General features: G+C 47.6%; 1 protein-coding gene across 5 annotated transcripts in view; it reads left to right on the top strand.

The window, feature by feature from the left end:
* Positions 1–23,746, top strand: part of SPEN (spen family transcriptional repressor) — a 357,496-nt gene that overhangs the window by 254,717 nt on the left and 79,033 nt on the right. For all 5 annotated transcript variants that reach the window (XM_069240114.1, XM_069240113.1, XM_069240112.1 and 2 more), the window contains one exon: positions 14,704–15,111. In XM_069240114.1, the coding sequence (XP_069096215.1) occupies positions 14,704–15,111 (408 nt within the window). The remainder of the gene's footprint in view (positions 1–14,703; positions 15,112–23,746) is intronic.

The following is a 23,746-nucleotide window of genomic DNA, read 5'->3' as shown; positions in this document are numbered from 1 at the left end:
TGAGTTCTGTGAGGGCTGTCACAATGGATCCATATCCTTCACAAACCTCCTATAGTACCCAGTCAAGCCAAGGAATGCCCTGACTTGAGTCTGGGTTTTTGGAGCTGCCCAGTCCAGAATAGTCTGGATCTTAGGCTGGAGTGGCTGAACTTGGCCTCCACCTACAAGGTGTCTCAAGTAAACCACAGTTCCCTGCCCTATCTGGCATTTGGATGCCTTGATAGAGGCCTCCAGATTGCAGGGCCTTCAAAACCTTCTTCATGTGGACCAGGTGATCCTGCCAGGTGGAGCTGAAGACAGCAATATCATCAAGATAAGCTGCACTAAAGGATTCCAACCCAGCAAGGACTTGATTCACCAACCTTTGGAAGGTGGCAGGGGCATTCTTTAAACCAAAGGGCATAACAGTGAACTGATAATGCCCATCAGGTGTGGAGAATGCTGTCTTTTCTTTTGCTCCAGGGGCCATTTTGATTTGCCAGTACCCTGCTGTTAAGTCAAAGGTACTTAAGAATTTGGCAGCCCCTAATTTGTCTATTAGCTCATCAGCTCTAGGAATGGGATGAGCATCTGTCTTGGTGACAGAGTTGAGACCTCTGTAGTCCACACAAAACCTCATCTCTCTCTTTCCTTCTTTGGTGTGAGGTTTGGGGACTAAGACCACTGGGCTAGCCCAGGGGCTGTCAGAGTACTCAATTACTCCCAATTCCAGCATCTTGTGGACTTCCACCTTGATGCTTTCCTTAACTTGGTCAGACTTTCTAAATATTTTGTTTTTGACAGGCATGCTGTCTCCTGTGTCCACATCATGGGTACACAGGTGTGTCTGACCAGGGGTTAGGGAAAAGAGTTCAGCAAACTGCTGCAGGACCTTCCTACAGTCAGACTGCTGTTGGCTAGAGAGGGTGTCTGAGTAGATCACTCCATCCACTGAGCCATCTTTAGGGTCTGATGAGAGGAGATCAGGGAGAGGTTCACTCTCCGCTTCCTGGTCCTCATCTGTCACCATCAACAGATTTACATCAGCCCGGTCATGGAAGAGCTTAAGGCGGTTCACATGGATCACCCTCTTGGGGCTCCTGCTTGTGCCCAGGTCTACCAGGTAGGTGACCTGACTCTTCCTTTCTAGTACTGGGTAAGGGCCACTCCATTTGTCCTGGAGTGCCCTGGGAGCCACAGGCTCCAGAACCCAGACTTTCTGCCCTCGTTGAAATTCAACCAGTGCAGCCTTTTGGTCATACCACAACTTCTGGAGTTGTTGGCTGGCCTCAAGGTTTTTACTTGCCTTTTCCATGTACTCTGCCATTCTTGAGCGAAGGCCAAGTACATAGTCCACTATGTCTTGTTTAGGCTCATGAAGAGGTCTCTCCCAGCCTTCTTTAACAAGAGCAAGTGGTCCCCTTACAGGGTGGCCAAACAGAAGTTCAAAGGGTGAGAATCCTACTCCCTTCTGAGGCACCTCTCTGTAAGCGAAAAGCAGACATGGCAAGAGGACATCCCATCTCCTTTTAAGTTTCTCTGGGAGCCCCATGATCATGCCTTTTAATGTCTTGTTGAATCTCTCAACAAGGCCATTAGTTTGTGGATGATATGGTGTAGTGAATTTATAAGTCACCCCACATTCATTCCACATGTGTTTTAGGTATGCTGACATGAAGTTGGTACCTCTGTCAGACACCACCTCCTTAGGGAAGCCCACTCTGGTAAAGATACCAATGAGGGCCTTGGCTACTGCAGGGGCAGTAGTCGACCTAAGGGGAATAGCTTCAGGATACCTAGTAGCATGATCCACTACTACTAGGATGTACATATTTCCTGAGGCTGTGGGAGGTTCTAGTGGACCAACTATGTCCACACCCACTCTTTCAAAGGGGACCCCCACCACTGGAAGTGGAATGAGGGGGGCCTTTGGGTGCCCACCTGTCTTACCACTGGCTTGACAGGTGGGACAGGAGAGGCAAAACTCCTTAACCTTCTGGGACATATTGGGCCAGTAGAAGTGGTTGACTAACCTTTCCCACGTCTTGGTTTGTCCCAAATGCCCAGCAAGGGGAATATCATGGGCTAAGGTCAGGATAAACTCTCTGAAACTCTGAGGCACTACCACTCTCCTAGTGGCACCAGGTTTGGGATCTCTTGCCTCAGTGTACAGGAGTCCATCTTCCCAATAGACCCTATGTGTTCCATTTTTCTTGCCTTTGGACTCTTCAGCAGCTTGCTGCCTAAGGCCTTCAAGAGAGGGACAGGTTTCTTGTCCCTTACACAACTCTTCCCTTGAGGGTCCCCCTGGGCCCAAGAGCTCAACCTGATAAGGTTCCAGCTCCATAGGCTCAGTTCCCTCAGAGGGCAGAACTTCTTCCTGAGAAGAGAGGTTCTCTTTTTGGTGTTGTGTTGCAGCTGGTTTCCCGGCTGACTTTCCTTTTCTCTTGGTAGGCTGGGCCATTTTTCCAGACTCCAGCTCTACTTTTTCACCCTGTGCCTTGCACTGTGCCCTAGTCTTGACACACACCAGTTCAGGGATACCCAGCATGGCTGCATGGGTTTTCAGTTCTACCTCAGCCCATGCTGAGGACTCCAGGTCATTTCCAAGCAAACAGTCTACTGTGATATTTTAGGAGACCACCACCTGTTTCAGGCCCTTGACCCCTCCCCACTCTAAAGTTACCATAGCCATGGGATGTACTTTAGTCTGATTGTCAGCGTTGGTGACTGGATAAGTTTGTCCAGCCAGGTATTGGCCAGGGGAAACCAGTTTCTCTGTCACCATGGTGACACTGGCACCTGTATCCCTCAGGCCCTCTACACTTGTCCCATTAATTAAGAGCTGCTGCCTGTATTTTTGCATGTTAGGGGGCCAGGCAGCCAGTGTGGCTAAATCCACCCCACCCTCAGAGACTAATGTAGCTTCAGTGTGACACCTGATTTGCTCTGGGCACACTGTTGATCCCACTTGGAGACTGGCCATTCCAGTTTTAGCTGGATGGGAGTTAGAAGTGGTATCTTTCTTGGGACAGGCCTTGTCTCCAGTTTGGTGTCCAGACTGACTACAGTTACGACACCAGGCCTTTTTGGGATCAAAGTTTTTACCCTTGTACCCAGAATTGTTTTGTGAAGAGGCTCTGGGCCCACCCTCCTGTGCAGGTTTTTGGGGGCCTGTAGAAGACTCTTTACTATCTTTGTTTTTGGCTGTCTCACCACCTTTCCCCTGGGGAGGTTTTGTGACCCCTTTCTTTTGGTCACCCCCTGTGGAAGTTTTGGACACCCTAGTCTTGACCCAATGGTCCGCCTTCTTTCCCAATTCTTGGGGAGAAATTGGTCCTAGGTCCACCAGATGCTGATGCAGTTTATCATTGAAACAATTACTTAATAGGTGTTCTTTCACAAATAAATTGTACAGCCCATCATAATCATTTACACCATTGCCTTGAATCCAACCATCTAGTGTTTTTACTGAGTAGTCTACAAAGTCAACCCAGGTCTGGCTCGAGGATTTTTGAGCCCCCCTAAATCTAATCCTATACTCCTCAGTGGAGAATCCAAAGCCCTCAATCAGGGTACCCTTCATGAGGTCATAAGATTCTGCATCTTTTTTTAGAGAGTGTGAGGAGTCTATCCCTACACTTTCCTGTGAACATTTCCCAAAGGAGAGCACCCCAGTGAGATTTGTTCACTTTTCTGGTTTCACAAGCCCTCTCAAAAGCTGTGAACCATTTGGTGATGTCATCACCATCTTCATATTTAGTTACAATCCCTTTGGGGATTTTCAACATGTCAGGAGAATCTCTGACCCTAGTTATGTTGCTGCCACCATTGATGGGTCCTAGGCCCATCTCTTGTCTTTCCCTTTCTATGGCTAGGATCTGTTTTTCCAAAGCCAATCTTTTGGCCATCCTGGCTAACTGGATGTCCTCTTCACTGGAGTTATCCTCAGTGATTTCAGAGAGGCTGGACCCTCCTGTGAGGGAGCCAGCATCTCTGACTATTATTTTTGGAGTCAGGGCTTGAGAGGCCCTGTTCTCCCTGGATAGGACTGGTGGAGGGGATTCTTCCTCCAGTTCACTATCATCCTCCTCTGTGTTATCCACAGAGGGGTTGGCTCTATCATACTCTGCCAAGAGCTCCTGGAGCTGTACTTTGGTAGGTCTGGAGCCCATTGTTATTTTTCTTATGTTACAGAGTGACCTTAGCTCTTTCATCTGGAGATGGAGGTAAGGTGTGGTGTCGAGTTCCACCACATTCATATCTGTACTAGACATTATTCTTCTAAAAGTTGGAATGCTTTTTAAGAATCTAAAACTGGTTCTAGAATCTAATTCAAACTTTTACAAACTTTTAAACTCTAAAAGGAATGCTAACAGGGACTAACACAAGGCCCTAGCAGGACTTTAAAGAATTTAGAACAATTTCAAATTGCAAAAAATCAAGTTCTAATGACAATTTTTGGAATTTGTCGTGTGATTAGGTATTGGCTGAGTAGTCCAGCAAATGCAAAGTCTTGTACCCCACCGCTGATCCACCAATGTAGGAAGTTGGCTCTGTATGCACTATTTCAAAGTAAGGAATAGTATGCACAGAGTCCAAGGGTTCCCCTTAGAGGTAAGATAGTGGCAAAAAGAGATAATACTAATGCTCTATTTTGTGGTAGTGTGGTCGAGCAGTAGGCTTATCCAAGGCGTAGTGTTAAGCATTTGTTGTACATACACATAGACAATAAATGAGGTACACACACTCAGAGACAAATCCAGCCAATAGGTTTTGTTATAGAAAAATATCTTTTCTTAGTTTATTTTAAGAACCATAGGTTAAATTTTTACATGTAATAGCTCTTTTGAAAGGTATTGCAGGTAAGTACTCTAGGAACTTTGAATCATTACTTTAGCATGTATACTTTTTACATAAAACACAATAAGCTGTTTTAAAAGTGGACACTTAGTGCAATTTTCACAGTTCCTGGGGGAGGTAAGTTATTGTTAGTTTCAACAGGTAAGTAAGGCACTTACAGGGTTCAGTTCTTGGTCCAAGGTAGCCCACCGTTGGGGGTTCAGAGCAACCCCAAAGTTATCACACCAGCAGCTCAGGGCCGGTCAGGTGCAAAGGTCAAAGAGGTGCCCAAAACACATAGGCTATAATGGAGAGACGGGGGTGCCCCGGTTCCAGTCTGCCAGCAGGTAAGTACCCGCGTCTTCGGAGGGCAGACCAGGGGGGTTTTGTAGGGCACCGGGGGGGACACAAAGTAGCACAGAAAGTACACCCTCAGCAGCGCGGGGGCGGCTGGGTGCAGTGTGCAAACACGCGTCGGGTTTCCTTCAGTTTTCAATGGGAGACCAAGGGGTCTCTTCAGCGATGCAGGCAAGGGGGGGGCTCCTCGGGGTAGCCACCACCTGGGCAAGGGAGAGGGCCTCCTGGGGGTCACTCCTGCACAGAAGTTCCGTTTCTTTAGGGGCTGGGGGCTGCGGGTGCAGGGTCTTTTCCAGCCGTCGGGAAATGGAGTTCAGACAGTCGCGGTCAGGGGGAGCCTTGGGATTCCCTCTGCAGGCGTCGCTGTGGGGGCTCAGGGGGGACAACTTTGGTTACTCACAGTCGTAGAGTCGCCGGAGGGTCCTCCCGGAGTTGGTTGTTCTCCACCAGTCGAGTCGGGGTCGCCGGGTGCAGTGTTGCAAGTCTCACGCTTCTTGCGGGGAGTTGCAAGGGTCTTTAAATCTGCTCCTTGTAACAAAGTTGCAGTTCTTTTGGAGCAGTGCCGCTGTCCTCGGGAGTTTCTTGTCTTTTTCGAAGCAGGGCAGTCCTCGGAGGATTCAGAGGTCGCTGGTCCCTTGGAAAGCGTCGCTGGAGCAGGTTTCTTTGGAAGGCAGGAGACAGGCCGGTAAGTCTGGGGCCAAGGCAGTTGGTGTCTTCTGTTCTTCCTCTGCAGGGGTTTGTCAGCTCAGCAGTCCTTCTTCTTGTAGTTGCAGGAATCTAGTTTCTAGGTTCAGGGAGAGCCCTTAAATACTAAATTTAAGGGCGTGTTTAGGTCTGGGGGGTTAGTAGCCAATGGCTACTAGCCCTGAGGGTGAGTACACCCTCTTTGTGCCTCCTCCCAAGGGGAGGGGGTCACATCCCTAATCCTATTGGGGGAATCCTCCATCTGCAAGATGGAGGATTTCTAAAAGTTAGTCACTTCAGCTCAGGACACCTTAGGGGCTGTCCTGACTGGCCAGTGACTCCTCCTTGTTGCTTTCTTTGTTTCCTCCAGCCTTGCCGCCAAAAGTGGGGGCCGTGGCCGGAGGGGGCGGGCAACTCCACTAAGCTGGAGTGTCCTGCGGTGCTGTGACAAAGGGGTGAGCCTTTGAGGCTCACCGCCAGGTGTTACAGCTCCTGCCTGGGGGAGGTGTTAGCATCTCCACCCAGTGCAGGCTTTGTTACTGGCCTCAGAGTGACAAAGGCACTCTCCCCATGGGGCCAGCAACATGTCTCTAGTGTGGCAGGCTGCTGGAACCAGTCAGCCTACACAGATAGTCGGTTAAGTTTCAGGGGGCACCTCTAAGGTGCCCTCTGTGGTGTATTTTACAATAAAATGTACACTGGCATCAGTGTGCATTTATTGTGCTGAGAAGTTTGATACCAAACTTCCCAGTTTTCAGTGTAGCCATTATGGTGCTGTGGAGTTCGTGTAAAACAGACTCCCAGACCATATACTCTTATGGCTACCCTGCACTTACAATGTCTAAGGTTTTGCTTAGACACTGTAGGGGCACAGTGCTCATGCACTGGTACCCTCACCTATGGTATAGTGCACCCTGCCTTAGGGCTGTGAGGCCTGCTAGAGGGGTGTCTTACCTATACTGCATAGGCAGTGAGAGGCTGGCATGGCACCCTGAGGGGAGTGCCATGTCGACTTACTCATTTTGTTCTCACTAGCACACACAAGCTGGTAAGCAGTGTGTCTGTGCTGAGTGAGGGGTCTCCAGGGTGGCATAATACATGCTGCAGCCCTTAGAGACCTTCTCTGGCATCAGGGCCCTTGGTACCAGAGGTACCAGTTACAAGGGACTTATCTGGATGCCAGGGTGTGCCAATTGTGGAATCAAAAGTACAGGTTAGGGAAAGAACACTGGTGCTGGGGCCTGGTTAGCAGGCCTCAGCACACTTTCAATTCAAAACATAGCATCAGCAAAGGCAAAAAGTCAGGGGGTAACCATGCCAAGGAGGCATTTCCTTACAGGACCATAAAGGACAGGGAGAATATACATCTCCATGGCCTTCAGCACAGACCGAAAACGGGAACTGGTGAATAAGGGCCCCATCCAGCCACCTCTAAGGGACCTGGTCCTCTCCACAAACCACCTAGAGACGGAGCTCGTGAAAAGTAGCAGAAGAGGGGGAACAAGATCCACTTCTGGAGGTCGGAAGATGCCGGTTTGTTTTCTGTTGACGACCGACGTTGCGGGACTCCACGTTACCAAAGGTAAAACACTACAAGCCGTCAGACATCATCCATTCAGTGGATATCGAGCCAAGTTCCTGTTCACAGTTCAGCTTCGAAGCACACGACTGAGACCACTCTCCATTGTTCACCGTCGAGAGGACAGTCTCCGTCGACGGTATCCAGATGCCGTTCAATGTTGAGGCAAGGATCTCTTTCAATTGCAAACAGGCGCTGTTGATGTCAAGACTAGGATCTTCAGCAATGGCAACCAACACCTTGTCTGTTTCAGGGAGTCATGCCTCACAATACTCATGTACAGTGTCTCTGTCAAGGTCTCCCTCGAGGACGCTGTCTCAGAAAGTGACCCCAGACCTCTGGGCTGTTTGCTAGAAGCCAGCTCTCTGGCACAGCCAACTAGGAGGCCTGAGGAGACCACTCCCAGATGCAGAACCAGAACACAGGCAAGAAGTAAATCTTGAGGCAGATCCAGACAAAGATCTACCACACATTCCCGGGCGGCTCGGAGACCTCTATCTCACCTCTGTCAACGTAGATTGCTTGCATGGTCAACATCTATGGGATTATCAAAGAGGGATTACTCACCAACCCTTACAGACACTCCACATATGAGAGTATCCCGATAGATGATTTGAACACCTTCAATGAGGTGCTAATAAGTTGAACATTGACATTCCAACTCCCGTGATGACCTCATTAATCACCTTTGAGATGCTGCATCATAAGGCCTCTTCGAGACCTTTACTTGCGCATCTTGAATCTTCCGTTTACCGGGTACTAGTTATTTGGATCCCATACAGATGATGAAATGTCAAAAATGAAGATGGAACTGGATACCCTTAATTCAGTGGGATTAGAAAAGAGAAAGGCATTCTGTCGCCGGTACAAACAGTACGACAGGCATCCCTACAATTAGACGGTTCAGACCCCTCACTTGCTCCCTCGTCACCACCACTACAATCAGTTCGGCAAGGCTCAGTGCCAGGCCTGCAGATAAGCGCTTGGAGGAGGACCCACTCGACAGCCCCAAGGCTCTTCAAAGACACGACTAATGAATGAGATCTCATTTCCTCCATCACTGTTACCCACTCCAGTGGGGAGAAGTATCATCAACCATCTCAGCGACAAATGGGTCTTTAATATTGTAGAGAATGGGTACTCACTTTGATTCAAGTCCCTTCCTTTGAGCGTTCCTCCTCCAAAATAATCTGGTCTTCAGCTAAAGCTCGTGCAAACCAAAGTCTCCGCTCTGCGACACAAGGAGGCAGTATAGGCGGTTCAGTTGCCTCAAAGGAGAGTAGGAGTATATTCACTGAAGTTCCTTGTAAAGAAAGAAGGCCCACATGCAGACTTTAGACCAATCCTCGACTTGCGTCAACTCAGCAAACACATAAGGGAGGAAACATTTTTGATTGCTGGCTTTCCGTTAAATATACCTGCATCTCCATCAGGGGGATTGGATGTGTTCCATAGACTTCAAAGATTCTTACTTCCACATTCCGTTCGCTAAGAAGCACTGAAAGTTCCTAAGGTTCAAGGTGGCACCCAAACACTACCAATACAGGGTGCTTCTGTTCGGACTGAAGTCGGCACCCAAGCATTTTCGGAGTGCATGGCAGTTATAGCTGCAGTGCTGAGAAAGAAAGGTATCTTTGTCTACCCATACTTAGACTGGATGGTAAAACGCTCCTCCCCAGATCTGATGAGGAAACACGATCAGATTCCCATCAACATCCTTCAATCATTAGGTCTGCAGACTAATCTCCAAAAATCCATCCCAGTCCCAACTCAATGGATACACTACCTAGGTGCGACACTGGGCACACAGGTCGCAAAAGTGCATCCTTTGGATGAGAGACTATCAACAATAGCAAGGAAGTGTGGCAATATCCTTCACACCCCACCTCCATCAGCCAGATGAGTGCCATCCCTTCTGGGATCCATGGTATTGTTTATCTTCCTTGTCCCCAATGTCAGGCTCCATATGAGACCTTTGCAGCAGAATCCAGAGGATCAGTGGGATCAATTTACATACTGTTGGAAACCAATATCATCCTGTCTCTGGCTGCACAAGCGTCAGTCCCATGGTGGTCTCAACAAACAATCCTGATGATTGGTGTTTCGTTTCACCAAGACACTCCTACACAGACAATCATCCGAGATGCGTCTCTCCAAGGCTGGGGTACTCACATGGGTGCCCTATAAATGCAGGGCCTGTGTTCGTCCAAGGAGCAACAGTACCACATAAATATGTTGGAGCTGTGGGCAGTATATCTAGACCTCAACCACAATGCACTATTTCAACAAGCAAGGGGGCACACGCTTCCGCACCCTATCCCTGGAAGTGCAGGCCATCTGGCACTGGCTCATAGTAAGGAAACTGAGCATCACAGCATTTCATCTACCCGGAGTTTAGAACATGAAGACCAAAACTTCAGACTCTCACAAATGGATACTGTACAATGGCATTGTAAGAGAGATCTTTCAGGAATGGGTGTAGCCTCAAGTAGACCTGTTTGCAGCCAAAACATACAAAAAATGCCAAGACTTTGCATCCAGGTTCTACCTACCAGGAACAAGGGGAAATGCCCTTTGATAAACTATTTCTTTACACGTTTCTTCCCATTCCTCCGATACCAACAGTCATCAACAAACCATACAGAGCCAGGACCAGAATGATCCTGATATTCCCAGAATGGCCCCGCCAGTGGGGGTAGTCTGATCCTCTCCACCTATCGGAAAGACTTCACAGGAGGCTGTTATGCAGACCGGATCTCCTCTCCAAGTTCGAAGGGAAGATATTCCACCCCAACCTTCCCTCACTGAGCTTAACAGCCTGGCTCCTGAATTCTTGCAGTATGGACACTTAAGCATTCCTCCGAAATGCATGTATATTCTCAGTCGAAAAGACCATTGACCAGACGTTCTTACTCTTTCAAGTTGAAGAGTTTCTACATGTGCTGTATCCAGAATCGTTTCAACCCAATTCTAGGTCAAGAGGAGGTAATACTACCCTATCTCCGTCATATAGCTAAATCAGGTTTGCAATTTTCTTCTGTTTAGGTGCAACGGGCAGTGATTACTGCATATAAAAAATCACGTTCCCTAATGTCATTGTTCCAAATTCCTGTAGTGAAAAGATTAAAAAAGGTTATCCAGCCTGTACGTTCCACAGCGTCTCCTGGGGAGTTGAATTGGGTACTTTCAAACCCCATGGGTCTACCTTTCAAACCTACACATAAGGCTTCCTTGCAGCATCTTATCTGGAAGTACTGACCTGTCACCTAATTATTGCCTTGGCGCATGATGGCATACAGGAGGTCCTGGAGGTCTTAAAGGCACAGTGTCCGTATTCTTTTATTATGCTTTAATACAGCCTATTGGCTAACAATGCCTGTGCATTTCCTTGCAGTTTGCTCTTCAATAATGTCTGAATGTGCACTCTGTGCTCTATTTTTTCTGAATTACAGAAACGCATGAGTCTGGTGAGATGTTTAATAAAGAAAAACTCAATGTTAATTAGGCATTTTTAGCCTTTGTTATAGGCTGCATGGATGTATGTAAATACGTGTGTGTGTGTGTGTGTGTGTTTGTGTGTGTGTGTGTGTGTGTGTATATATATATATTCGATGGCATGTGTAGCTGCAGATACACATGCTTTGCACATCCCGCCATCTAGTGTTGGGCTCGGGGTGTTACAAGTTGTTTTTCTTCGAAGAAGTCTTTTTTTTTGTAAGTTTTTTTTTTAGTTTTTTTTTAATGATCTGTATGTGCGCTCCGGGGTCCCCGCACGTAAGTGGGAATGTTCAGTGATTATGACTTTAATGAGGATTCCCCCTGGAAGAGAACTAGGATGACAGGTTAGTAACTTATCCTTCATACGACTAATAACATATGCAAGGGTACAGAAGCCTGATATAAGAGTGGTTCCAGAGCCAAGGGTCACAAGCAAAGGGAAGTTGGGAAGATCTTATGGTTGTTACTCAGAGTGTAGGAGGAAATGGCATGAAAAAGCAGGACTAAAACATTAGGAAGACCCTTCATGCCACCAACTCCAATAATGATCATCATGACGTTGCCTCACATTTGGGAGGGGGAGCTTGTATGGTGAAGCTTAAGATCAGAGGAGTCTGGAGACCAGAAGAGGCGGTACAGCACATGAACTTACTGGAACTAAGGACAGTGTTCCTAGCCTTAAGCATTTCAAAAGCAGCTGTGGGGGAAAATAATACGAATTCAATTAGACAGTACAACAACCATGTTCTTCCCTAGGAAGCAAAGGCGGTGGGGGCAAAGTAATTTGCCCTATCAAAACCGGAGATAGGGAGATGGGCCATCCAGAGACAGATAACCATAATAATGATACATCTACAGAGGGTAGACAATGTAGAAGTGGACAAGCTGAGTGGACAGGCATCCACCTCACAGAAGTGGGCGCTGGATTAGGCAGTGATCGAGAAGGCGTTCAAAAGGTGGTGGACACCTGAAATAGACCTGTTTGCAAAACCAGAAAATGCAAAATACCAGTTCTTCGCATCCAGGCTCCCACACACCACTACCTAGGAAATGCACTGTTAGTAGAATGGCCAGGGAAGTTTGCTTATGTTTTTTTTTAAACCTCTGATCCCACTATTGCCAATAGTGATCAGCAAATGCAGACAATCACAGATGACTTTGATACTCATCCCGTCCCCCTCCCAGTGGGGCAGCCAAACCTGATTCTCACATCTGATAGAGATGCCACACAACAGTGTACAGAGACTACCAGCGTCACAAGCCCTGCTCTCCATGCAAAGGGGAGAGGCTCTCCACCCAGAACCAAACGGTCTAGCTGCATGGCTCGTCTAGACATAACGTTCAGGCATCTTGACTTCCCAGAAAAAGCAATGTTTTGCTTCAAGGAAGCAAGTAGACTGACAACAAGGAAATGCTTCAAAGCCAAATGGGAGAGATTCACAATGTGGTGCCAGAGAGCTCGCCTTTTTCAGGACAGGACACAAGACTCTACATTTCCAAGCTAACCTATGTGTCATTAAAGGTACACCTGGATGCAATAGTGTCCTAGAACCTAAATGTATTAGTGACACAACTGCTAAAAGGCCAATTTGAACCACTCCACAGGGCCAACTTAAACTTCACACCAAAAACAGCATTTCTAATTGCAATGACATTGCTCCGTATAGAAAGGGATCTGCAAGCATTTGCTACAGCAGCCATATATGCAACTTCACAAGGACAGGGTAAACATGAAGACCAACCCACGCTTCCTGCGAAGGTCATTTCCCACTTCCATATAAATTAGACAATCCAAATACTTCGTTTTTTCAAAGAGCCAAAGACTCGGGCACAGAGAGCACTGTGTACATTGAATGCCTGCCAGCAAATGTATTATCTTGAGAGAACAAAGCCAATAAGGAAAGTAAAGCAGCTCTTCATATCCTTCGCAGACATAATAAAGGGAAACCAGTCACCAAGAACGCAATTGCAAGGTGCATAACTTAGGCAGTTCAAATGTGTCGCACAAGAGCTGGCATACAGCTAGAAACTAAACCAAGAGCACATTTGACACAAAAGATAGGAACTACGATAGCCTTCCTGGCAGACATTCCAAAAACAATATATGTATTGCCGCCACCTGGTCGTCAGTCAATCAATATTTTTAGAGCGCGCTACTCACCTGTAGGGTCTCAAGGCGGTGTGGGGTATGTCATCAGGGTTCAATTGAAGAGCTAGGTTTTGAGGTCCTTCCTGAATTGAGGTAGAGATGGCGACTGTCTTAAGTGGAGAGGTAAGGCGTTCCAATAATGTCACAAGGTAGGTGAACGATCTCCCTTCAGCTGAGGAGGACTTACTTATGCAGGGTGTGGTGGTGAGCGACTGCTGGGAGGAGCCAAGAAGTCTGGCAAGGGAGTAAAAGGTGATGTGGTGGCTCAGGTAGCTGGGTCCAACTTTGTGGAGTACTCTGTAGGTGTGTATGAGGAGCTTGAAGTTGATCCCCTTTTCAACAGGGAGCCAGTGGAGATCTGAGGCATCCTGTGGTGTTAGAGGGGGATGTTCAGGACGAGTCTGGCGGAGGCGTTCTGGATTTGTTGTAACTCGCTCAGGTTCCGGCATAGAGGGTGTTGTATGGTGAAGTCTGCTTGTGATCAGGGTGTGTGTCACAGTTTTGTGGCAGTCACTTGGGATCCATCTGAAGATCTTTCGTAGGAGTTGGAGGATGTGAAAACCGGTGGAGGCGACCGAGTTGACCTGTCTTGCCATGGGGAGCGCTGAGTCGAGGACAATGCAAGGTTGCTAGCGTAGTGTGTAGGGTGCTGCCAAGTGTTGAGGGCCACCAGGAGTCGTCCCAGGCTGATGATCAGCACATGCACAAAACACTACTGCATTGACGTCCAGGTGAACAGAGAAGCACAAGAGGGGCAGAGAGTACTAAAGCATTTGTTCACAAGCTCAACCTCATGTCCAGCTCAGCCACCACAGTGAAGAAACCTCAGCACAGTATCTGACTCCACAAAACATTCACACTGGAAATTGAAATGGTTACTTACCTGTTGCAGTTTTACACCCTGTAGAAATTTCTGTGTTCACATTCGACCTACCTGTCCTCCCAGACAATGATTTGACACAAAGTAAACATGGTATTTAAAGAAGGCACAACTGAGAGGAATCCTATTTTTGGGGGGGTGGGGAGGTGAGGATCTGAAGATAGCGACCACGTGTGGAGGCTTTTGGGGAGGGGCATCTGACATCTGGAGAGGCTGGACTTAGCACCAAACAGTAAGGACAGGTGACGCTGAACACCAACAAAAGAAAGAGTAAAAAAAAAAAAGTAATACCACTGTACAAGATTAGAGTTCTGGACCCAACCACTAGATGGTGGAATAATGCACAGCATGTGAATCCAGAGTATTCTTCAAGTTGCAAAACTAGTCCTACATGTAAGTAGCCATTCCTTAATTCCTTGGTTATCAAGTTGGAGTTAGCGAATACTGGTGGCTCTGGTGTACCAATAGAAAGCAACAATACTCACCTCAGATATTGTCCAGTGATGACAGATTTCCTTATCCCCAAAATAACAGCCTCTCAGTGATTCAAGGCAATAGGCAGGATAGACTATGGCACTCTGTCGTATGTTATTCAAAGTGAGTATCCTGATTTTTCTGTTACTGTTTGATTAACCTGTCATTAGATTTAGGACTCTCATTTTAGACACCTGCTGACTCAATAAGTATGAACACAACTTCAGGAATAACCTTACTTTCTCCTTCAATCATATACAGGGTCTGGCTGAAGGGGATCATGCACATTCTACTCAGCCGGTACGCAGTAAAACACCTCAGATATCTCAGGACTTGAAAGGACCCCAGTCAGCAGTAGACCAGCCACATCATCAATCTGTGAACCGGCACATAGGACAGATGGAGCAGCACATACAGCATCTTCAACGGAGTCAAGTGGAAACTGTTCAGACATCCTATCCCTCACCAGTTGCTGTACCTATCAAGCAAGACCTGTCATCCATTCACCAAACTCAGGCAGGCCCAAAACAACCACTGTTTGTTGCAAATCCTTCTCTTCCCAGTGCCCCTCCAGGACTATGTCGCTCGGAACACCATTCTGTTCTTAAACAGGACCCAGCATTTCATGCTGTTTCTCAGAAACAAGTGGACATGATGGAGCTTCTGGCGGTAAGCATGAGTACATTATCTTGAACTTGCACAATACTTTTTAGGTACAGATTATACTTGATGCCAACTTAAGGTACTTCTTTTGTGGACTTCCATCCACAAGTAGCTAATTGGCATTAGAGCTGTACCAGGCACTTGCCCTGCTTTATTTAAAAAAAAAAAAAAAATTAATGGGAGGAGTCTGAATCTGAAGGCTGGGTCTAAAATTATGTTTGTAATATGTGTGACTGTAGATACATATGCTCTGTATACTCATGCCACCTAGTGTTGGATCCGGATGTCTGAAACTTGTTTTTGTTCAAGAAGGGCTTTAGAATCTCAGGGTATGATGTTACTTCTCTCTTAGTTGGCAATGTGCATGAGCACCAACTCCATTATTAGATTATTTTTCTCTGCTTTCTGGTTCGGATGTGTATCGATGTTGCTACCAGACTCTGCATCTTCAATGTTCACTGCTTCAGGTACACTGTCAAATTCTCTGCTTCAGTCACCATGAAGTCTTCCTTCATTGATAGGCGTCCCTTTCTTGCTCCCTCGAAGCACTTCAGGGACCATACCAAAGATCAGCTCCCCAATTCCCAGGACGCCCTCTGTAGGAAGCTGGCCTGGTGTGTGGTGAGTACCAGGGCTCTCTGGAGGTAGCTGTGGATGAGCAGCTAAGACTTACCTAGGAGACAGTCAAAGCCTATGCAATATCACTATAGTTGCACAGCACTCCCACACATGAAAGAACCACACAGTGTTACAAAAATAAAGGTACTTTATTATGGTAATACAAATACTAAAATACTGTATAGGCAATACTCCTCTAGAAGGTGAGTAAACACACTATTATGTACACATCATAAGTCAGGAATTGGCATAGAAAACAATAACAGTCAAATAACAGAAAATAATGGAGACCCTATGGGAGACCAAACCATATACTAAGTAAGTGGAATGCGAAAGTCAGTCCCCCACCCAAGGAAGTGGAATCTGTGGAGGGGAGGGGGGGGGGGAGGGGGGGAGGGGAGAGGGGGGGAGGGGGGGGGGGGGGAAGGGGACTCAACCCAAAGAGGGGAGTCCCAGGTGACCCTCATCAGTGAGGAGAGTCAGAAGACAAGGATGCAGACTCCACAGGCACAGAAGTCGCAGTGAGGCCCACTCATCAAACCTGGAGAAGATTCCCACGTCGGTAGAGCAGCAGGCAGGAGACTGTGCTTTGCAGAGAAGAATGTTGGAGGCCAGGGCTACACGGAGCCTGAAGATCTCTTGGAAGAAGAGCCAACAGCCTTTGTAGCTGCAAGAGTTGCGGTATACAGGGGTACTGTTCTGCAAGGAGAGGCAAGGACTTACTGTCTCCCAAGTTGGACAGCTGGTATAGGGGATCACTCCAGACCACCATCTGTGTTGCAGGATCCACCCAGGTTTGTACAAGAGGAGATCCATGCAGCTGGTTGTTGTTGCAGTTGGTGCCTGCAGATGCAGGGGAGTGACTCCTTCACTCCATGGGAGATTCCATCTTGCTGCTTGTGCAGGCTGAAGACTCTTCACACTCAGAGGATGCACAGCCAGGGAAATGTTGCAGTTGCTGGAAGGAGCTGGGGAAACAATGTCATAAAGTGGACTTGTCGCTGGAGTTGCAGATTGTCGGTTCCTGGAGGGTCCAGTTGCAGTCCTGGTGGCCTGAAGTTGAAGTAAAGGATGGTGCGGAGTCCTGTGGAATCTTGCAAATCGAATCTGAGGATCCACCCAAGAGGGAGACCCTAAATAACCCAGAAAGGGGGCTTAGTCACCCCTCAGGGTGACCACCTATTAGGAGGGGGCTGTGATCTCACCTGCCTCACCTGGCCACTCAGACGCTCCCAGGGGCTTCTGCCCGCCTTGGAGTCAACATTGCAGAATCGAGTGCTCACTACCTATTCCATTGTCCAGTTTCACGCCAGAGCAGGGACCAGGGGTCCCTGGACTGGTGCAAACCGGTTTATGCAAGAAGGGCATCAAATATGCCCTTCAAAGCATACCGGTGGCTTGGGAAGGCTACCCTCCCAAGCCATGTAACACCTATGTTCGATGGCATCTGTCGCTGTAGATACGCATGTTTTGCAATAGCTCGCCATCTGGTGTTGGGCCGGAGTGTTACAAGTTGTTTTTCTTCGAAGAAGTCTTTCGAGTCACGGGACCGAGTGACTCCTCCTTTTGTGTCCATTGCGCATGGGCGTCGACTCCATCTTCGATTGTTTTTTTTCCGCCATCGGGTTCGGATGTGTTCCTGTCGCTCCGAGTTTCGGAACGGAAAGATAGCTAATTTCGGAAGATTTTCGTCGGTATTGTTGCGTTCGGGATCGGCGTAGTTAGATTCAACACCGCATCGAAGATCGAAGAGCTCCGGTGCCCTTCGGGGTAGTTTTTCGATCCCCCGTCGGGGCCTGGTCGGCCCGACCGCGTGCTGAAGAACGCCGATGGAACGGACCCCGTTCCGTTTCTGTCCCAAATGCCACAACAAGTACCCCTATACAGACCAACACTTGGTCTGTAACCTGTGCCTGCCACCTGAGCACAGTGAAGACACCTGCGAGGCCTGTCGTGTGTTCCGGTCCCGAAAAACACTCCGAGACCGTCGAGCCAGAAGACTTCAAATGGCGTCCGCGCCGACAGCCCACCGAGAGTTCGAGGAACAAGAAGAGGAAGGTACCTTCTCGATCCACGAATCGGACTCCGAGGAATTCGATGACCCACGAACCGAGAGTAAGACGTCGAAAACAGCACATAAGAAGATTGACAAGGCCCAGGGGACGCCACTGCCACCAGGCCATGGCTCCACCCATAAATTCGGTGACCGACCGTCGGCACCGAAAAAGGCCCAAACAGTGCCGAGACCGTCCGACTCCGGTCGAGACACCGGCACGCAGCCTTCTCGGGACCGAGAAAGTGCTGGAGACAAGCATCGACACCGAGATAGCGGTGTAGACACGGCTCGAATCCGAGACAGCGGCACCGACTAAGATCGACGCGAGAGGTTTCGGCCCCGAAAAAGAGAAAAGTCAGCTCGGAGCCGAAAAAAGATGCAGACAGGGTTTCGGTGCCAAAACAACCTGCAACCGACCCAGTTTCAGGCTCTTATACAGAGGAGCAATCACTAACCTCCCAAATGCGAAAGCATAGGTTCGAGGAAGAGCTGCAATCTACAGATGTAGACCATACGCAAAAGCGTATTTTCATACAGGAGGGAACAGGGAAAATAAGCACCCTTCCCCCTATTAGAAGAAAGAGAAGACTGGAGTTCCAAACTGAACAAACACCACAAACAAAGGTGGTGAAGAAGGTTACTCCACCACCCTCTCCTCCACCTGTAATTCACGTATCACCAGCACAAACTCCATCACATTCCCCAGCTCACACCACCATGACCCAGGGTGACCAGGATCAGGACGCATGGGACTTATACGACGCCCCAGTGTCAGATAACAGCCCGGAGGCATACCCTACGAAGCCATCTCCACCAGAGGACAGCACTGCGTATTCTCAAGTGGTGGCTAGAGCAGCACAATTTCACAATGTAAGCCTCCACTCAGAACAGGTCGAGGATGACTTTTTATTCAACACCCTCTCCTCCACCCACAGCTCCTACCAAAGCCTGCCTATGCTCCCTGGTATGCTCCGGCACGCAAAAGAAATTTTTAAGGAGCCGGTCAAAAGTAGAGCAATCACACCAAGAGTGGAAAAAAAGTATAAGGCGCCCCCTACAGACCCTGTTTTCATCACTGCACAGCTGCCACCAGATTCCGTCGTTGTAGGAGCAGCTAGGAAAAGGGCCAACTCCCACACATCTGGGGATGCACCACCCCCAGATAAGGAAAGCCGCAAGTTCGATGCAGCTGGAAAGAGAGTCGCAGCACAGGCGGCAAACCAGTGGCGCATCGCGAACTCTCAAGCACTACTTGCGCGCTATGACAGAGCCCATTGGGATGAGATGCAGCACCTCATTGAACATCTACCCAAAGACCTACAAAAGAGGGCAAAGCAAGTGGTTGAAGAAGGTCAAAACATTTCAAACAACCAGATACGCTCCTCCATGGACGCAGCAGACACAGCTGCAAGGACAATTCATACATCTGTGACCATCAGAAGGCATGCATGGCTACGAACGTCTGGGTTTAAACCAGAGATACAGCAGGCAGTTCTCAATATGCCTTTCAATGAAAAAGAACTGTTCGGTCCAGAAGTGGACACGGCGATAGAAAAACTTAAAAAGGACACGGACACTGCTAAAGCAATGGGCGCACTCTACTCCCCGCAGAGCAGAGGAAACTACGGCACCTTCCGCAAAACACCCTTTAGAGGGGGGTTTCGGGGTCAGGCCACACAAGCCAGCACCTCACAGGCAACACCGTCCAGTTACCAGGGACAGTACAGGGGAGGCTTTCGGGGCCAATACAGAGGAGGGCAATTCCCTAGGAATAGGGGAAAATTTCAAAGCCCCAAAACCCCTACAACTAAGCAGTGACTCACATGTCACTCATCCCCTCCACACAACACCAGTGGGGGGGAAGAATAGGTCATTATTACAAGGCATGGCAGGAAATCACTACAGACACTTGGGTTCTAGCAATTATCCAACATGGTTATTGCATAGAATTTCTACAATTCCCTCCAAACATACCACCAAGAGCACAGAATTTATCTCAACATCATTCCCAGCTCCTGGAGACAGAAGTTCAAGCACTATTGCAAAAGAATGCAATCGAATTAGTACCAAACACACAAATAAACACAGGAGTTTATTCACTGTACTTCTTAATACCAAAAAAGGACAAGACGCTAAGACCAATCCTAGACCTCAGAATAGTAAACACATACATCAAATCAGACCACTTTCACATGGTCACACTACAAGAAGTGTTACCATTGCTGAAACTACACGACTACATGACAACCTTAGACCTCAAAGACGCGTATTTCCATATACCGATACATCCATCGCACAGGAAATACCTAAGGTTTGTATTCAAAGGAATACATTACCAATTCAAAGTATTGCCTTTCGGTTTAACAGCACCAAGAGTCTTTACAAAATGTCTAGCAGTAGTCGCTGCACACATCAGAAGGCAGCAAATACATGTATTCCCGTATCTAGACGACTGGCTAATCAAGACCCATTCGTTAGCAAAGTGCTCACACCACACAAATCAAATCATACAAACCCTCTACAAACTAGGGTTCACCGTCAACTTCGCAAAATCAAACATCCTGCCGTGCAAGGTACAACAGTACCTAGGAGCCATAATAAACACAACAAAAGGAGTAGCCACTCCAAGTCCACAAAGAATTCAAAACTTCAACAACATCATACAACGCATGTATCCAACACAAAAGATACAAGCAAAGATGATATTACAACTCCTAGGCATGATGTCTTCATGCATAGCCATTGTCCCGAACGCAAGACTGCACATGAGGCCCTTACAACAGTGCCTAGCATCACAATGGTCACAAGCACAGGGTCACCTTCTAGATCTGGTGTTAATAGACCGCCAAACTTACCTCTCGCTTCTATGGTGGGACAATATAAATTTAAACAAAGGGCGGCCTTTCCAAGACCCAGTGCCACAATACGTAATAACAGATGCTTCCATGACAGGGTGGGGAGCACACCTCGGTCAACACAGCATACAAGGACAATGGAACGTACATCAAACAAAGCTGCATATAAATCACCTAGAACTGCTAGCAGTTTTTCAAGCACTAAAGGCTTTCCAACCAATAATAGTTCACAAATACATTCTCGTCAAAACAGACAACATGACAACAATGTATTATCTAAACAAGCAAGGGGGGACACACTCAACACAGTTGAGCCGGTTGGCACAAAAAATATGGCATTGGGCAATTCACAACTAAATTCGCCTAATAGCACAGTTTATCCCAGGGATTCAGAATCAACTCGCAGACAATCTCTCTCGAGATCATCAACAGGTACACGAATGGGAAATTCACCCCCAAACTCTGAACACTTACTTCAAGCTCTGGGGAACACCTCAAATAGACTTGTTTGCGACAAAAGAGAACGCAAAATGCCAAAACTTCGCATCCAGATACCCACACAGGCAGTCCCAGGGCAATGCCCTATGGATGAACTGGTCAGGGATATTTGCCTACGCTTTTCCTCCTCTCCCTCTCCTTCCTTATCTGGTAAACAAACTCAGTCAAAACAAACTCAAACTCATATTAATAGCACCAACTTGGGCAAGGCAACCCTGGTACACAACGCTGCTAGACCTATCAGTAGTACCACACATCAAACTGCCCAACAGGCCGGATCTGCTAACACAACACAACCAACAGATCAGGCACCCAGATCCAGCATCGCTGAATCTAGCAATCTGGCTCCTGAAATCCTAGAATTCGGACACTTACAACTTACACAAGAGTGTATGGAAGTCATAAAGCAAGCCAGAAGGCCATCCACCAGGCACTGCTATGCAAGTAAATGGAAGAGGTTTGTTTGCTACTGCCATACTAATCAAATCCAACCATTACACGCAACTCCAAAAGATGTGGTAGGTTACTTGCTTCACCTACAAAAATCTAACCTAGCTTTCTCTTCCATTAAAATACACCTTGCAGCAATATCTGCATACCTGCAGACTACCTATTCAACTTCCCTATATAGGATACCAGTCATTAAAGCATTCATGGAGGGCCTTAAAAGAATTATTCCACCAAGAACACCACCTGTTCCTTCATGGAACCTAAATGTTGTCCTAACTAGACTTATGGGTCCACCTTTTGAACCCATGCACTCCTGCGAAATACAGTTCCTAACCTGGAAGGTTGCATTTCTCATCGCCATTACTTCCCTAAGAAGAGTAAGCGAGATTCAGGCGTTTACAATACAAGAACCTTTTATACAACTACACAAGAATAAGGTCGTCCTAAGGACTAATCCTAAATTTTTACCAAAGGTTATTTCACCGTTCCATCTAAATCAAACAGTGGAACTTCCAGTGTTCTTCCCACAGCCAGACTCAGTAGCTGAGAAGGCACTACATACATTAGATGTCAAAAGAGCATTAATGTATTACATTGACAGAACAAAGAACATCAGAAAGACTAAACAACTATTTATTGCATTCCAAAAACCTCATGCAGGAAACCCAATATCAAAACAAGGTATAGCCAGAAGGATAGTTAAATGCATCCAAATCTGCTACCTTAAAGCTAAACGACAGCTGCCCATTACACCAAGGGCACACTCAACCAGAAAGAAAGGTGCTACCATGGCCTTTCTAGGAAACATCCCAATGCAAGAGATATGTAAGGCAGCCACATGGTCTTCGCCTCACACATTCACCAAGCACTACTGTGTAGACGTGTTATCCGCACAACAAGCCACAGTAGGTCAAGCCGTATTAAGAACATTGTTTCAAACTACTTCCACTCCTACAGGCTGAACCACCGCTTTTGGGGAGATAACTGCTTACTAGTCTATGCAAAACATGCGTATCTACAGCGACAGATGCCATCGAACTGAAAATGTCACTTACCCAGTGTACATCTGTTCGTGGCATCAGTCGCTGTAGATTCGCATGTGCCCACCCGCCTCCCCGGGAGCCTGTAGCAGTTCGGAAGTTACCTTCAACTATTTGTGTATATATATATCATTTCAACCTTAAATAAGTACATACTTAGTCACTCCATTGCATGGGCACTATTACTACAATACAACTCCTACCTCTCCCTCTGCGGGGAAAAACAATTGAAGATGGAGACGACGCCCATGCGCAATGGACACAAAAGGAGGAGTCACTCGGTCCCGTGACTCGAAAGACTTCTTCGAAGAAAAACAACTTGTAACACTCCGGCCCAACACCAGATGGCGAGCTATTGCAAAACATGCGAATCTACAGCGACTGATGCCACGAACAGATGTACACTGGGTAAGTGACATTTTCATTCTAAAGCGAGAGTGTGTTGCCTCCCACTCCCAAAGGAAATCCTTTGTTCTGCCTTCCCGGGCTTGAGCTGGTCAAGCACCAGGAGGGCAGAAACCTGTCTGTCGGATGGCAGCAGCGCGGGCTGCCCGGGAAAACCCTGTAAACTGGTAGGAGCAAGGCTAGGGATTCACTAAGGATCCCCCATAGTGCATGGTATCATACAACCAATACTGGCAACATTATTGGGGTATGATTCAGACATGCCCAGGTTGGGAGGTACCATTATGTAGCTCAACACAGATAGTGAGGGACCTGTGTCCAGTACACGGGTAAAATGGCTTACCCTCACTTATTAAGTCCAGGAAAATGGAGCTGTAGTTCATAGGGGCACCTCTGCTCATGCAGGGGTGCCTTCACACACAGGTACTTGCACCCTGCCCTCTCGGCGAGGAGGGCCTACAGTAGGGGTGACGTTCAGTGACCTGTAGTGAAAGGGTTCATGCACCTTTTCACGTGGGCTGCAATGGCAGGCCTGCAGACACATTTTGCACTTGCTCCCATGGGTGGCATAATTCATGCTGCACCAAGAACCTGGGTACCTACCTACCATATACTAAGAACTTACATGGGGGCACCAGTATGCCAATTGTGGGGTGTACAAAGTCAGGAACAACCACATTTGGAGAGAGCAAAGCTACTGGGGTCCTGGTTAGCAGGAT

Source organism: Pleurodeles waltl, chromosome 6, assembly GCF_031143425.1.
Source record: "Pleurodeles waltl isolate 20211129_DDA chromosome 6, aPleWal1.hap1.20221129, whole genome shotgun sequence".
Classification (NCBI taxonomy): Eukaryota; Metazoa; Chordata; class Amphibia; order Caudata; family Salamandridae; genus Pleurodeles; species Pleurodeles waltl.
The sequence above is the reverse complement of the archived record's forward strand: the minus strand, read 5'-3'. Positions and strand labels throughout refer to the sequence as shown.